This window comes from Mustelus asterias, chromosome 9, assembly GCF_964213995.1.
Source record: "Mustelus asterias chromosome 9, sMusAst1.hap1.1, whole genome shotgun sequence".
In the NCBI taxonomy this organism is placed as follows: Eukaryota; Metazoa; Chordata; class Chondrichthyes; order Carcharhiniformes; family Triakidae; genus Mustelus; species Mustelus asterias.
Genome location: NC_135809.1, coordinates 21,862,425 through 21,877,674, shown reverse-complemented (window position 1 = coordinate 21,877,674; position 15,250 = coordinate 21,862,425). Strand labels below are relative to the sequence as shown.

At 44.4% G+C, this 15,250-nt stretch overlaps 1 protein-coding gene across 2 annotated transcripts in view; it reads left to right on the top strand.

Moving 5' to 3' along the window:
* acss3 (acyl-CoA synthetase short chain family member 3) overlaps positions 1-15,250 on the top strand; it is a 68,068-nt gene that overhangs the window by 43,091 nt on the left and 9,727 nt on the right. For both annotated transcript variants that reach the window (XM_078219788.1, XM_078219789.1), the window contains 3 exons: positions 3,071-3,174; positions 5,451-5,546; positions 10,814-10,877. In XM_078219788.1, coding sequence (XP_078075914.1) covers positions 3,071-3,174; positions 5,451-5,546; positions 10,814-10,877 — 264 coding nt within the window. The remainder of the gene's footprint in view (positions 1-3,070; positions 3,175-5,450; positions 5,547-10,813; positions 10,878-15,250) is intronic.

Sequence of the window (15,250 nt, the reverse complement as noted above, 5' to 3'; positions counted from 1 at the left end):
TACATCGTGGTTATGTCTGTAATTGGTCTCTTGGTGTTTCCCGTCACTTCTGCATTGGTAAGGATGGACTCCGGGCTTGGCACGGAGCCCTGTGCTAAGCCAGACTCGACTATGTTCGTTAACAGTGACCGCAGGCTTTCTGGCTGGCCTGCCAATGTACCAAGCATTGCCCATCAGCAGTTTTCCTCTCTGAACCAAAGCATTGATCAGTGTCATGTGCAACAGAACTCATGGGCGTCCTCCGTGTGGCTGGAACCTGCATTAGCCTTTCCCCCTGGCCTGACTGCAAATTCCCTGTTCCTGGTGGCTCATCCAGTGCAGATCTCGCCTCTTGTACTTCCCTTTACAGTACATGCAATAGTGACTGCGAGTTTCCAACCGAGTGACGGTGCTTCTTCTTCCTCAGGCTCTCCTTCACCTTGGGCTTCAGCCTCAGGCTCCACTGGCTAGCCAGGTGACTGTAGTTGGATACCTGAAAGCATAAAGGCAAAAGGACACGGTTGGAGTGAGGGAAGCGGTGTGCATGGGGACAGGAGTGTGTCTGACGCATTTGCAGCATGTAAAACAGAAGAGGTTCTGGGAAGAGGGTGAAGAGGGAAGTGGGTTGGGAAGAAAGGTATCGTCATCCTTCCTGGTTTCAACCCTACTGCTGGCCACTGCCTCAGTGACCATCGCTCCAGTGTTTCAACAAGCTCTGCTTCTTGGAGGTGAACACATGCAACTGTGCCTGCCCCCTGCTGGTAAGCTGCTGCTGATGCATACTATTTTCACCTTGTCCTGTGAGAGAGAGGGAAATTTATCAGTGAGTATAATGTTCCTGCCCCAGTTGATTAGTTAGCAGCTTTGGAATGTGAAACATGTTAGATGTATTTTGTAAATTACGTGCATGTTGTATAGCTCTTACTATAAAGGAATGCTACCACCTCAGACTGTGTAGTGGTAAAGACCTTAACCCACAATGTGGAAGTCACAAATATTTAGAAAAGACAGAAATGCTCTTGAAGGGTAGATAAGATCTGTAAAATAGTTATGACGTGAAGTTCTTTGAATCCCAGCCCTTTAGAAAAAAAATACAGACTGCCTGTGTCAGTGAGAGTTGAGAAAACTCTTTTAGCAGTCATAATTACAATTGCTGTTTGTTGATATTTCCCTAAGGCCCATAATTATTCATTATGAATGCTTTGCTGCTTTCCACAAACTATAATTAGCTCCTCCAGGGTCCTAGAATCATCGTTTGATTGACACTCAAGGAGGTTATTAAAGGATTACCTCGCCAGAATTCTACTGCCCCACACGCCACGGAATCGGAGCGGGCGAAGGGCGGACAACGGAAATGTCCGTTGACTTCAGGCAGGAATTTTCGGTCTTGCTTGAGAGCAAAGCCGTAAAATCCCACCCACTACCTTTGATGTGGGGTTATGAATAGAAGTTTGTTTTTATAATGGATTAAGCACTTGAGGAGATTTAAAATTTTTGAACGGATTTTCATGAATTGGTCTGTTTTTGTAATGTAGTTAAATTTATAATAGATGTCTAGACCTTCATTTTATTTCATCACAACATGGCTTCTGGAGTGTGCCATTCTCGGTATTGGCTGAGGTGACATGGAGGACCAAGGGTGGTTAGTAACTGGCATGGGCTGACATTAATTTGGTATGGATGGGTAAGGACATGAGTTGGCATGAGGGCATGGAGGGGCATGAAGGTGGCACAGGGAGTGAATGGGGAGTGGAGATTGAGGTGAGCCTTTTAAACAGCCCATCGGCAACTCCTGTCCACCTCTGATCTGCATCCGGGCCCAACAGGCCTGACTCTTTCTTGCATCTGCCCCGACTGCTGGAATGAAAATGGCCCCATTGTGGGGTGCGAGTGTGGGAAGCCAGGAAAATTCCCCACATGTGCTACTCACCTCGAAAGTGAAAATCTGGTCATTGCTTTCATCTCTTTTGGTGTGGTTGTGATAAAAACAGAAAATGCTGGAAGTATTCAGCACATCAGGCCGCGTCTGAAGAGAGAGCAGACATTTTGGGCAGAATTCTCTCAAAAAAATTCTAAGTGTTGAATTTGCGGGAAAGCTGGAGTAATACACGTTGGTTTTTGCATTTGGAATTCACACTAGAATCTCCCACACTCTGTGTAATGCTGAGGCCACCAGCGTGAATATCATTACATTTCAGGGGGCCACCCGGGAGGCTGAAACCAGCAGTCCTCTGCGCATACGCAGTGGCCCCGAACTGTCAGCCTCCCGTTTGCTGGCCAGCCCTGCAACCCCCTCCTCAATGTTGCCCCTTCAACCTCCCCACAGCCCGATCATGGTCCTCCCAACAATTTCTGCGCTAGCCTCAATATCCCCTCCCCACCCTGTCCTGGACCACCCCAATCTCCAGCCCCCCCGCCCCCAGTGCCATTCCACCCCCACCTCCCGCGGCATAGCCCCTCCAACCCGCCCTGCTCGCTGGCCTCCTTCCTGCCCCCATCAATCTCAATGGCAGAGTGGCAAGCGGGACCCTCCATCCCCACTGATTGCCCCTAGGCCCCGCCCGCATCAGGCCCCGTCCCCATGACACTGCTGTATGCCTGGTGGACAGTGCCAAGATGTCCCTTGGGCATGGGCTCTTGCCCCTTGGGCAGTGCCGGGGCACAGGCTGGCACTGCCAGGGTGCCCATGCCCAGGGGGCACCAATCCCCCTCCACCGCCCATGGATGTGAACGTGGGTGGGTTGGGGGGGGGGCAGGGATGATTAAATGATAAAAGGGATAATTGTACAAGGCAAAACAGGGCAACAAGAGAAATAAGGACACAAAATCTGGGTGTTGAGGAGGCGGAAATGGTAACAGCAGAAGCATTACAGGTGCCTGCTGTCCCAAAAAGATTGGTGTAGTGGTTATGATCTGAAGTGGTCGAATTCAATGTTGAGGCTGGAAGACTGTCCAATGAAGACCTTCCTGAAGTTTAGGCTGATCATGACTTGGAAACATTAGGAGGCTGAGAACAGAGAGTGAGAGGAAGCGAGTTAAAATTGCCAAATTCTTTACAGCATGCAAATAAATGAACACTATTCCGTTCCAGGTTCAGGACTTTGTTTGTTGCTGGTGAACATTGTGATGCAAGCACTTTGGACTGGGCCAAACAAGTCTTCAAAGTTCCTGTTCTCGACCACTGGTGGCAAACAGGTAAGAATGTTGATACCAGTAGCTAATGTGAATGCTAAACTTGGGGCACAGACTGAACTGTTTAATGCCAAAGCCATTTCAATGCAAACCATTTTTAAGAAAGACACTTCTCGAGAAGGAATGCTGTAACTGTATTGGGAATAATCCATTTAGTCATTGAATAGACATTGGAGAGCAACTTTATAATAAAATATATTAAAGGAGTCCACTATAAGGTGCTACTTCCATTTCTGCTTATCTGTATTATTAAATTTAAATTGCAACTTCCACCCAAATGTATTCACATTGGACAACTGGGGCTCATCCAATAAAAACACAAACCAATCTGGATTTTATTTCATCTTTAATAAAGATTCCTTGTGCTTCACGTCATTTTTTTGGCCATTGGTACGAATCGTTCAGAATTGATGCTTACTGGACACAATACTCCAGTTGAGGCTGATCCAGTGTTTTCATAAAAGCTTATCAGAATCTTGCTCGATGCATCTATTGATAAATCACAGGATCCTGTTCGTCATCTTAACCACTTTCTGCCCTGCCTCCATCAACGATTTGTGTAGAGTGTGAAATTGAAGTGAAAATCTGTAGTGTGATAATGCCACTATGGCGAAGGCACTATGTAATGTCAAAGCTGTTGTTGCTCAATGGAGAATTTCAGGAGACGGATGGAGAAAAGAGCATCAAACACATTCCTTCTACATCATTTAATCTCACAATGGACTCTTAAGGGTGGTCTCGCTCATCCCGAAACGGTAAAATCCCGCCCGAGGTCAACGGACCTTCCCATTGTCCGCCCCTCGCCCGCTCCAATTCCCGTGGCGGGTGGGACGGTAAAATTCCACCCAAAACTTTTCATTGCACTTGGGAGAGCAGGAGAATGTGAGGGTTTTGAATGAGAAAATGCTGTAACATTGTTGTTACCGCAAGTTGGGGTGAAGACTTGCTTGAGCGGGCTGGGAGAATCGCCCTCGTAGTGTCTTAAAGAAGGGAAGCGAGCAAGAAAGGCAGAGCGCTTTAGGGAGGGAATTCCAATGTTTAGGGCCTTGGGAACAGAAAGGATGGGACCAATGGTGGTGCAGTTAAATTGGAATGCTTAAGGAATTAGATGAGTGCAGGAAGCTTGGAGGCTTCAATGGAAACCTGGATGTGGATGATGGCACCTTTCCCCTTAATATAGCCCCTCCCGCTGGCGACATCTTCCATGATTTCCCCCTTCCAGACTGTCAAGGTCACAATGTGGCACTTATCACCACCTCATACCTGGCCTGACCCCCCTGCTCCTCTGCCACTTTCTCCTCCATTGACCACCTAGATAGGATTACAGAGGATATATTAGATTTTACCATCAACATTGTCAATTCCCTTGCCTCCAATGCTTGTCTAACCTCCCCTTAAAAGCATCCATAACCACTCCCTGTGGTGGCAAGTTCAACATTCTTACCACAGTTTGGGTAAAGAGGTTTCTTCTGAATTCCCTACTAAATCTCACCTTGCTCCATTCTATCATCTCTCATTCAAAACCCTGACATTCTACTGCTCTCCCAAGTGCGATGAAATATTTTGGCTGGCATTTTACAGTGCCGCCCGACACAGGAATTGGAGCGGGCGAGTGGCGGACGATGGGAAGGTTCGTTGACCTCGGGTGGGAATTTACAGTTTCGGGACGAGCGTGAGCGTAAAATTCCGCTCTTAGAGTCCATTGTGAGGTGAATTGAAGTAGAAGGAATGTGCTTGATGGCCTTTTCTCCATCCGCCTTCTGAAATTCTCCATTAAGCTTGCAACAACAGCTTTGAAGTTATATAGTGCCTTCACCATAGTGAATGTCTCACGGTACTTCACGGGAGCAATATCAAGAAATGTTTGATGCTGAGCCACTCGGGGAACTATTTAGCATTGATGACCAAAAGCTGGGCCAAGGAGGTAGTTTTTAAGAAGTGTTTTAAAGAAGGAAAGAGAGAGAGAGAAACTGAGGGGTTTCAGGGAGGAATTCCAGAGCTTGGGTCCTCAGCAGCTGAAGACATGGCCGCCAGTAATGGAGTGATTAAAATTGGAGAGGTGGAAGAGGCCTGAATTGGAGGAGTGCAGGTATCTTCGGAGGGCTGTAGGGCTGAAGGACGTTACAGAGATAAGAGAGAGACAAGGTGAGGATTTGAAAACAGGACAAGAATTAAACTTATCATCTTTTGGACTGCCTAAATAATGAACAAATTTTGTGCATTAGTACAACTGTCTGAGTAATAATCTGATTGTGCAATTTTTTTTATATTTTAAACAGAAACTGGATCTCCAATAAGTGCATCGTGTGTAGGCCTGGGCAACTCTCTAAGTCCCCCCAAAGGACAAGCTGGAAAACCTGTACCAGGATATAATGGTGTAGTCATATATTTTTAATCCCTTCTTTCATTCCTTGCTAAAATGTTCAGGTAATGTGTCATTTTGCATTCGCTCAAATTTACCTTGATGAAGATTGACACCAAAGAGAAAATGCAAAGCTTTCACTGGTGACATTTCGAAAGGTGAATACTTTGAAATATCACAGCAATCTTGCATTCAATTTGCCTTCTTACCACAAGTAAGATTCTTTCCTGGTCTTTATAAAATGTTGGTTCTTGCCCATTTATTTTGTGGGCCAAATTCATGTAAATAATGACTTTGATGCTAAAGTTATTTCTGGAACGAATCTCACCAGCCTTGAATCTGCACGATTAATAAGTGATTTACCAAGAGACAAAAGCCTGAACATTACTGTGGACTCTGTTGCATGAATGATTGAAGTGTTCATATCACAATCTCTCCACGATTGCATCTAAGATATTCGTCATTTAAAAGAATAAAAATCTCAAGATATAAGTAAAACAGAGGCAAGACCAGAATTTATTGCTCTTTCTGAGTTGTCCTTGAGTAGTTGATGATGGGATGACCTTCGTTCCGCGACAGTCCATGTGACGAAGCTATTCCCACAATGTTAAGTAGGAATTTGACCTGTGATGATGAAGGAATTGGGTTCAAGCCATGGTGTTTTGGGACTTGGAGATTATAATGTTTGCATGGATTTGTTTCTCTTCTTCCTGAAGAAGCCTGGTAACGGGGGCAGCACAGTGGTTAGCACTGCTGCCTCTCAGCGCTAGGGACCCGGGTTCGATTCCTGGCTTGGGTGTGGAGTTTGCACATTCTCCTCGCGTCTGAGTGGGTTTCCTCCGGGTGCTCTGGTTTCCTCCCACAGTCCAAAGATGTATGGGTTAGGTGGATTGGCTATGCTAAATTGCTCCTTAGTGTCAGGGGGACTAACCAGGGTAAATGCATGGTGTTATGTGGATAGGGCTTGGGTGGGATTGTGGTCGGTGTAGACTCGATGGGCCAAATGGCCTCCTTCTGCACTGTAGGATTCTATGATTCTTGCTGCAGTGCGTCCTGCAGATGGAAACACTAACTATTCTGATGCCAATCACGCAGACTGTCCTGATGGTGTTGAGCTTTTTCAGTGATGTTTTTGCTGCACCTTCATGTAGGTGGAGAGCATTCCATCATGTTTGTAAATTGTGCCATTTAGATGGTGGAGAGTTCTGAGTAGTCATGAGCTGTCACTTGTTGCAGAATACACAACCTCTGACTTGCTGCGGTAGTCATGGCATTTATGTAGTTGGCCCCAGTTGAGTTACGTTTTAACTAAGTATTCTGAATTGAACAGCCATTGGACTATTTCCTGAGCTGTCAGGATCACCAATACGAATGCACAGTGGGGAATGCATGTCTTCCTTGAAACTGATAGGCTGGGAAGGCTTTGATCAATGGGCTTTGATCAATGGGGGTGACACAGTGGTTAACAGTGCTGCCTCATGCTAAAATTAACCTTAGTGTCAGGGGGAATAGCAGGGTAAATATGAGGGGTTATGGGAATAGGGCCTGGGTGGGATTGTTGTCGGTGCAGACTCAATGGGCCGAATGGCCTCTTTCTGCACTGTAGGGATTCTATGATCTATGATCTCAATCTCATAAATTCATAATTGTAACAAAAAGAATCTTGTAAAGGCTGTCCCCCTGGGTTCTCACTCTTATCTGGAGTTCCTGCTGTGGGATCTGAGGGAGTGCGGTGTAATGATATTTCCCAAGGGTGGGAGTGGGTGGGGACCAGGGGGAAGCTGCCAATGTCAGCAATAACTGGCCGTAAAAACCTCATTCTCCTCATGCACACACCTCTGCCTGACAACCCTGTTTTGGGGGCCTCACTTCCTGGAATTGGATCTCTGTGCCCATCTCCTCTGCCCCCCTGCTGCAGTCCCTGCTGTTGCCGTTCCTCTTGCTCTTCGCAGGATAGAACTGGATAAATTTCTCCCATGCCATGGTGAAGGCTGGCTGCTAGGAAGTACGGCTAGAGGTGAGTGAAGTTCAAGACAGGTGAAAAGACTTCCAAAGAAGTTGGCAATCACCTGACAAGCATTAAACACACTCACTGAGAACAGCAGCCTCTTGTTTGTCACAGAATCATAGAATCATTACAGTGCAGGTGAAGGCAATTTGGCCCATTGAGTCTACACAGACCACAATTCCATCCAGGCCATAGCCACATAACCCCAGTTACTTTACCCAGCTCGTCCCCCTAACACTTAGGGGTAATCAACCTCACCCGTACATCTTTGGACTGTGGGAGGAAACCGGAGCACCCGGAGAAAACCCACACAGTGACCCGAGGCTGGAATTGAACCCGGGTCCCTGGCGCTGTGAGGCAGCAGTGCTAACCACTGTGGCCCCATGCAGCCCCACGGTGCATTGTAATGTTTTAGGACTGTCTTTATTTAAAGGTAAAGCGAAGGGGATTATGTGACCTGTTTTAAAGATTGCTGAGTACAAAGCTGAGTGTTCTGATTGATAGAGATTAAAGGAGGAGGTTTATTGTTTTGATGGGAAGAAGGTACATTTGGAAACAATGGCAGAAGCCTAGGTGCTGCCGATAGCTAGACTTGAGTCACCAAAATCCCAGAAGTATGTTGAGAATATTAGGTTATAAGCAGTTCTAGTTTATTTATATCCAGTGTAAAATAGAGTTAGGCTCTCAAGGATAGCTAATCAACACCTCTACTGGATACAAAGCCAAATGCACATTGCCATGGTGATGATCTTTAAATTAGGAAGGGCAATGAGGAAGCCATTGTGATAGGGGCGGCACAGTGGTTAGCACTGCTGCCTCACAGTGCCAGAGACCCGGGTTCGATTCCCAGCTTGCTGTCTGTGCAGAGTCTACACATTCTCCCAGTGTCTGCGTGGTTTTCCTCCGGGTTCTCTTGTTTTTCTCCCACAGTTCGAAAGATGTGCTGGTTAGGTGCCTTGGCCATGCTAAATTCTCCCTCAGTGTACCCGAGCAGGCGCTGGAGTGTGGCGACTAGGGGATTTTCACAGTAACTTCATTGCAGTGTTAATGTAAGCCTACTTGTGACAATAATAAATAAACTTTACTGTCAGCTGTTCCTGTGTTAAATGTACAGGCTTCTTTTGACGGGGAGGTATTTTGTTTATTTAATTGTTTTCTGTTATCGTATAATTTATTGCTGTAAGTTACTCAGCAATTTATACAACAGTTTTACATGAATAGACTCCAATAAAGGTTAATTTTCTCTTTTCAAAATGAAAAGGACTGGATAGTTAGACTTCATATGCTGCCCTTTAATTACTTCTGAGAGGTAGAACGATGTGTACAGATTGCTTTTATATTAAATAGTTTAATGTTTTGAACAATGAAATGCTGAAGATATTTAGCATGCTCAGCAGCATATGCTAACAAGTATTTAGATGGGAAAACATTTCAAGTGACTGGATGTCACTCAGACAGTGCATCTATTACTGAGTACAACGACTGGAACTTTCCAGCCACTCACGCCCCGCTGCATCTGCAAGCGAGGATGGAGAATTTGGCGTTCAGCCAAATCTCTGACTGCAGCGGGACTGGAAAATCCCACTGGCATGAACGGCTGGAAAATTCCGCTCACCGTTTTGGATTAACCGCAGCTGGAATCATTTTTTTTCCGGTTAATGATTTTGTGGATGGATTTTGCAGTCCATTGTCTCACCTCTAAAGAGCACAACCTTGTGGTGGCAAGCGATACTACAGGTTATGGCTCAACAAATGGAATACATCCTGCGGACGATGCATTTATTTTGTGTAACGCAGTCTGCATCGTGTTACAAGTGACAACAGATCGTGGGGTTGAGAGAAAATTTTAAGTTTGCAGCTAAAGAGACCTCTTATTTGACAAGTGTTCATGTCGCGTTTCATTTCAATAATTTCAATAGTCATTTCCATAATTGTGTTTTTTTTTAAAGCAGTTCAATCCCAGATACTAATGATTGTTTTATCAATGAACTGCTTTATAAATGTTCATGATAAGAAAAAGTATATATTTATTCAAAAAGTTATTCCGAATACTTTCGTACCTTTCTTTTGACCAGAATTACCATTTTCGTTGTGGTCAGACAGTTGGACACTCTCGATGTGCCCTTTCACCTATCTGTAGCCTGTTTCTTCCCCTAAGTAGACCATTAAGCACCAGCAATAGGCCCACAAGGGCTGGGATTTTCCACGCCTGTTTGTGGCAGGAGTGGAAAATATCACAAGGAGGCCAAAGTTGTGTTTCACGTCAACGTAAAAACAGGAAGCGATCGTCCCCCCTCCCCTTCTTTCCTGTCAGTTGTGAGCCACATTTCCTGCCATTTGTCATCAGGAACCTCAGTGTAATACATTAACGTATCGCGATTGGTTCCATACGCCAGTATCGTACTCCAACGTCAAATAATGCAGACATGGCAGCGTGTTGACAAAATGGCACGATGCACAACTGGTGTCAGAAGGCGTGCACCTAGCGAGCAGTACTCTGAGGAGAGCTTGGAGGCATGCGCAGTGCTCTGATGGCCACCTTTCAGACTGCACCACATATTTGATTTGTTCTTTTTTGCATTTGAAGTTTGTTCTAAAAGTCTTGTAAGTGGCAGTGGGATGAAAGTGTTTGATTGATGGTGGGGGAATGGTGTCAGCTAAATTTTTCTATTGATCTGGGCAGCAGTCATCAAAAGTATGCAGCACTGATGGATGTCATTTCCCCACTGTTAAGCATTCTTTCATAGAATCATAGAATCCTACAGTGCAAAAGGAGGCCATTCGGCCCATCGAGTATACACTGACCATAATCCCACCCAGCCCCATCCCCATAACCCCATGCACTTACCCTAGCTAGTCCCCCTAACACTAAGGGGCAATTTAGCATGGTCAGCCCATCTAACCCGCACACCTTTGGACTGTGAGAGGAAACCGGAGCACCTGGAGGAAACCCACTGCCAATCATATTGGCAGGGCAAGTCACTAATGAAAATGATATATTAGCTGCTCTATAATCCTGGTTCATGGCTCAGGTTTTGATTAGCATTCACATTGCCTTGAACTGATCACTTTCATTGGATTCCTTTTGCTGGTAAACCCAAATCCATTCAATATTGTTAATATTAATGGGTTTTAATAATGTAGATAACTAATGACCATTCACTTTGCAGGCATCAACTATATCAATGACAAAGTAAATGGAGTATTGATTTATCTAGAATGCAAATTTTAATCCACTTTATTAAAAGATTTTGTATTCTGCTATTTTGTAGTTAAGATTCTGGACGATGATCAGAAGGAAGTGGACTGCAACAATCTGGGGAATATTGTGGTTAAGTAAGTGTTAATGGTTACTTTTCAACTATAGCTGTTCTAAGATGCAATAATGATTATTAATCCTTTTAAATCAACAGATCATATCTTTTATTAGATAGAATGTGCAAATCAACCGCTATGTATTGATCAAACTTTTTCAATCCAATCCAGACCAATGAAACGCCATGCCCCTGTTAGGAATGAGAAATAAATATTTTTTTCAAGTGAAACTATTCACCTTTTTATGGTTATATTAACATGCAAGATATGAACGTCACTGACTGGTATTTATTGGCAATCCCTAGTTAGCCTTGAGAAGGTGGTGGTGGACCATTTTGCGTCTCTGCCGTCAATGTGGTGAAAGTATTCTCTCAAAGAACAAAGAACAGTACAGCACAGGAAACACGCCCTTTGGCCCTCCAAGCCTGTGCCGCTCCTTGGTCCAACTAGACCAATCGTTTGTATCCCTCTATTCCCAGGCTGCTCATGTGACTATCCAGGTAAGTCTTAAACAATGTCAGCGTGTCTGCCTCCACCACCTTACTTGGCAGTGCATTCCAGGCCCCCACCACCCTGCTGTGTAAAAAACATCCCTCTAATATCTGAGTTATACTTCGCCCCTCTCACCTTGAGCCCGTGACCCCTCGTGAACGTCACTTCTGATCTGGGAAAAAGCTTCCCACCGTTCACCCTATCTATCCCCTTCATAATCTTGTACACCTCTATTAGATCTCCCCTCATTCTCCGTCTTTCCAGGGAGAACAACCCCAGTTTACCCAATCTGTCCTCATAGCTAAGACCCTTCATACCAGGCAACATCCTGGTAAACCTTCTCTGCACTCTCTCTAACGCCTCCATGTCCTTCTGGTAGTGCGGCGACCAGAACTGGACGCAGTACTCCAAATGTGGCCTAACCAGCATTCTATACAGCTGCATCATCAGACTCCAGCTTTTATACTCTACACCCCGTCCTATAAAGGCAAGCATACCATATGCCTTCTTCACCACCTTCTCCATCTGTGTTGCCACATTCAAGGATTTGTGGACTTGCACATCTAGGTCCCTCTGTGTTTCTATACTCTTGATGGCTCTGCCATTTATTGTATAACTCCTCCCTACATTATTTCTTCCAAAATGCATCACTTCGCATTTATCCGGATTAAATTCCATCTGCCACCTCTCCGCCCAATTTTCCAGCCTATCTATATCCTGCTGTATTGCCCAACAATGCTCATCGCTATCCACAAGTCCAGCCATCTTTGTGTCATCCGCAAACTTGCTGATAACACCAGTTACATCTTCTTCCAAATCATTTATATATATATATCACAAATAGCAGAGGTCCCAGTACAGAGCCCTGCGGAACACCACTGGTCACAGACCTCCAGCCGGAAAAAGACCATTCGACCGCTACCCTCTGTCTCCTATGGCCAAGCCAGTTCTCCTTGTATCCCATGAGCCTTAACCTTCTTAACCAACCTGCCATGTGGGACTTTGTCAAATGCCTTACTGAAATCCATATAGACGACATCCACGGCCCTTCGTCAACCGTCAATGCGGTTCGTGGATATTTTCAGGATTTTTTGAGCTTCAGCATGCAGAGAACGGCAGTGCATCCGAGGCGGGGTAATGTGCAATTTGATGGGGAGATTGGGAAGATGTATTAGCAATTTTGAAAAACCTGAAGGTCGATAAGCACCTGTTCTTCAAGATGATAGACCTTGTAGGTTTGGAAGGTACCGCTGAAGAAGCCTTAGCAAGTTGCTGCAGTGCACTGTATGTTGTATGCATTGAAGTCACGGCAAGCTAATAGTGGAGGAAGTGGCTGTTTAAGGGTGGGGGTGCCAATCAAACAGAACTGCTTTGTTCTGGATGGTGTAGGGTTCTTCTGTGTTGTTGCAGCTAAACCCATCCAGTGTAGAGGATTCCCTCACATTCATGCCTCCTGCCTTGTAGGTGACTGAGCAGGTTTGGGGAGTCAGGAGGTGAGTAACTCACCGCAGAATACCCAGCCCCTGACCTGCTGTAGAAATCATGGCTGGCTCATATATATGGCTGGTTCAGCTGAGTTTCTGAGCAGTCGATTTAGATTGTGGGACTATTTGGTGATGATAGTCCCATTAAATGTCAAGGGGAGATGGTTAGGCCCCCTTGTGTTACAGATGATTATTGCCTGTCACAAATGTTCACTGTTTATCAGCCCAAGACAGATTGCTGCATGTAGGCATGGAATGGGTCATTATCTAAAGAGTTTTGAATGGAACCAAACAGTGTGAAATCATCAGCAAACATTCCTATTTGTAATGTTTTAGTGCAGGGGAGGTCTTTGGTCATGGCCGCAAATATTGATTTTGGCCTGAGGATTTATGGCATTGATATCCTGAAGTGAAATGGTTTGCCATTAGCAATCACAATGATCTTACTTTGTGCCTCTAGCCAATGGAGAGACCCCCCGCCACACCTCCACCACATCCCCCCTCTCCCTCACGCCCCCGCCACTGATTCCCATTGACTTCAGTTGTACAAGAGCTCCTCAGTTGATTGGAAGTAATTTTTGGCTGAATTTAAAAACGCATCATCCAGTCACTTGAATTAAACATTTGCATTCTAAGGCCACTTTATGTTCAGTTCAAATTTGAATGATCAAATGATTCAAATGTGAATTACCAAGTCATTCAGATTAAATTACATTGAGTAAACAAGAGTAGATTGCAACTTGTCAACAGATTGTGGTTGATGCATAATTCATAATTAGCTGCGACTTATTCTAAAATGGTAGAAAATTGATAAATGAAAATGAATTAATGGAATATTTTGTAAAGTCAATTGAAATTGCTGTCGCTCATATTCTGAGGATTTAACCCGTGGACACATTTGATCTGTTTTGAGGAGTACAATATATTATCTTTAGTGTTTAGTATTCAAAAGGTCTAGTTCTTACATAATCCAATAACTGGAGGGTAGATTTTTTGTTGTCTGCAAATGTGGGCACTGGTGTGTAACAAGCAATAGGGTTGAGTAATTGTGTGAAAATCAATATTCATTTGGCTCCCTACCTATTGTGCGCAATGCACAATCTTCCAGATGGCTTTTTAAACCAGGGTGAAGTTTTCCCACATAAAAGGTATGAATATTAAAATTAACGGCAATGGCAGTATTATAATTTCCTCATATTTCTTATGCAAGGTGTACCTTGTGCAGGTAACTGCGAAAAGGGGATTGTGATTGAATTTCATATTGATTATTTTTGAAATTGGACTGCAGAGGGCATGAATCTTAAATCTTTTGAATTTAGCAATTTGTTACATAGGTACTTAGTAGCAGCATCCTAATTGCTGCTGCAATGGTGAACAGCCCACAGCCATTCTTACCGAACCCATCATATGTACAGGCACAGACAAGCCTTCCTGGGAATTATCTGAGGAAAACTGCCATTGGATATAGTGATGGATTTTCTTATTCTAAATAGAACTGACCTACATAATCTCCCTCACATGGATGGCAGTGCTAGTGGTTGCCACGGTCACCACAACCACAAGCTTGTGAGCTTCAGGTTCATTTCAAGCTATTACAGAGATACCAGAAATGCAAATCAGTTTTCAAGGAACAATTGCATTGTTTGCCAGGGTAAATACTTTCATTTTCTCCATGGAAAGCCGATAGGAGAATGATTCCAATTTGATTTACAATTACAATTTCTTTCACATTGTAGGCTTTCCCAAAGTCAGAACATTATTACTGATCCGAAAGACGTGTTGGTTCGGTGCATTGTCCATGCTAAATTCTCCCTTAGTGTACCCGAACAGGCGCCGGAGTATGCCGACTCGGGGATTTTCACAGTAACTTCATTGCAGTGTTAATGTAAGCCTACTTGTGACACCAGTAAATAAATTTAAACTTAAACTTGCATCTCCAGCCAGCTTCCTGCTCACAATCGCATGACCTCTTTGCACCACAAGGGGGCTCACTTCACCAATGCTCACGTAGTCTGTCAAAAGGATGAACATGGCAGCTCACTGTTTCCAACAGAGAATAATGATAGCTTTGATTTTAGGACAACCCGTAATGTCTGATCCATTTGAAGGAGAAGGCAGATAACAACACTATCTCCCAGAAAAGCAAGTAGACCCGCTTTTTGCCCTGGCCCATAAGCCAATTGAAAGAGTCAGTCATAAAGATGATTTTTGATTTGATTTATTATTGTCACATGTATCGATATACAGTGAAATGTATTGTTTCTTGTACTCTATACTGACAAAACATACTGTTCATAGTGTAGGTAGGGGGAAGGAAAGGAGAGGGTGCAGAATATAGTGTTAGAGTCATAGCTAGAGAAAGATCAACTTAATATAAGGTAGGGCCATTCAAAAGTCTGAAAGCAGCAAGGAAGAAGC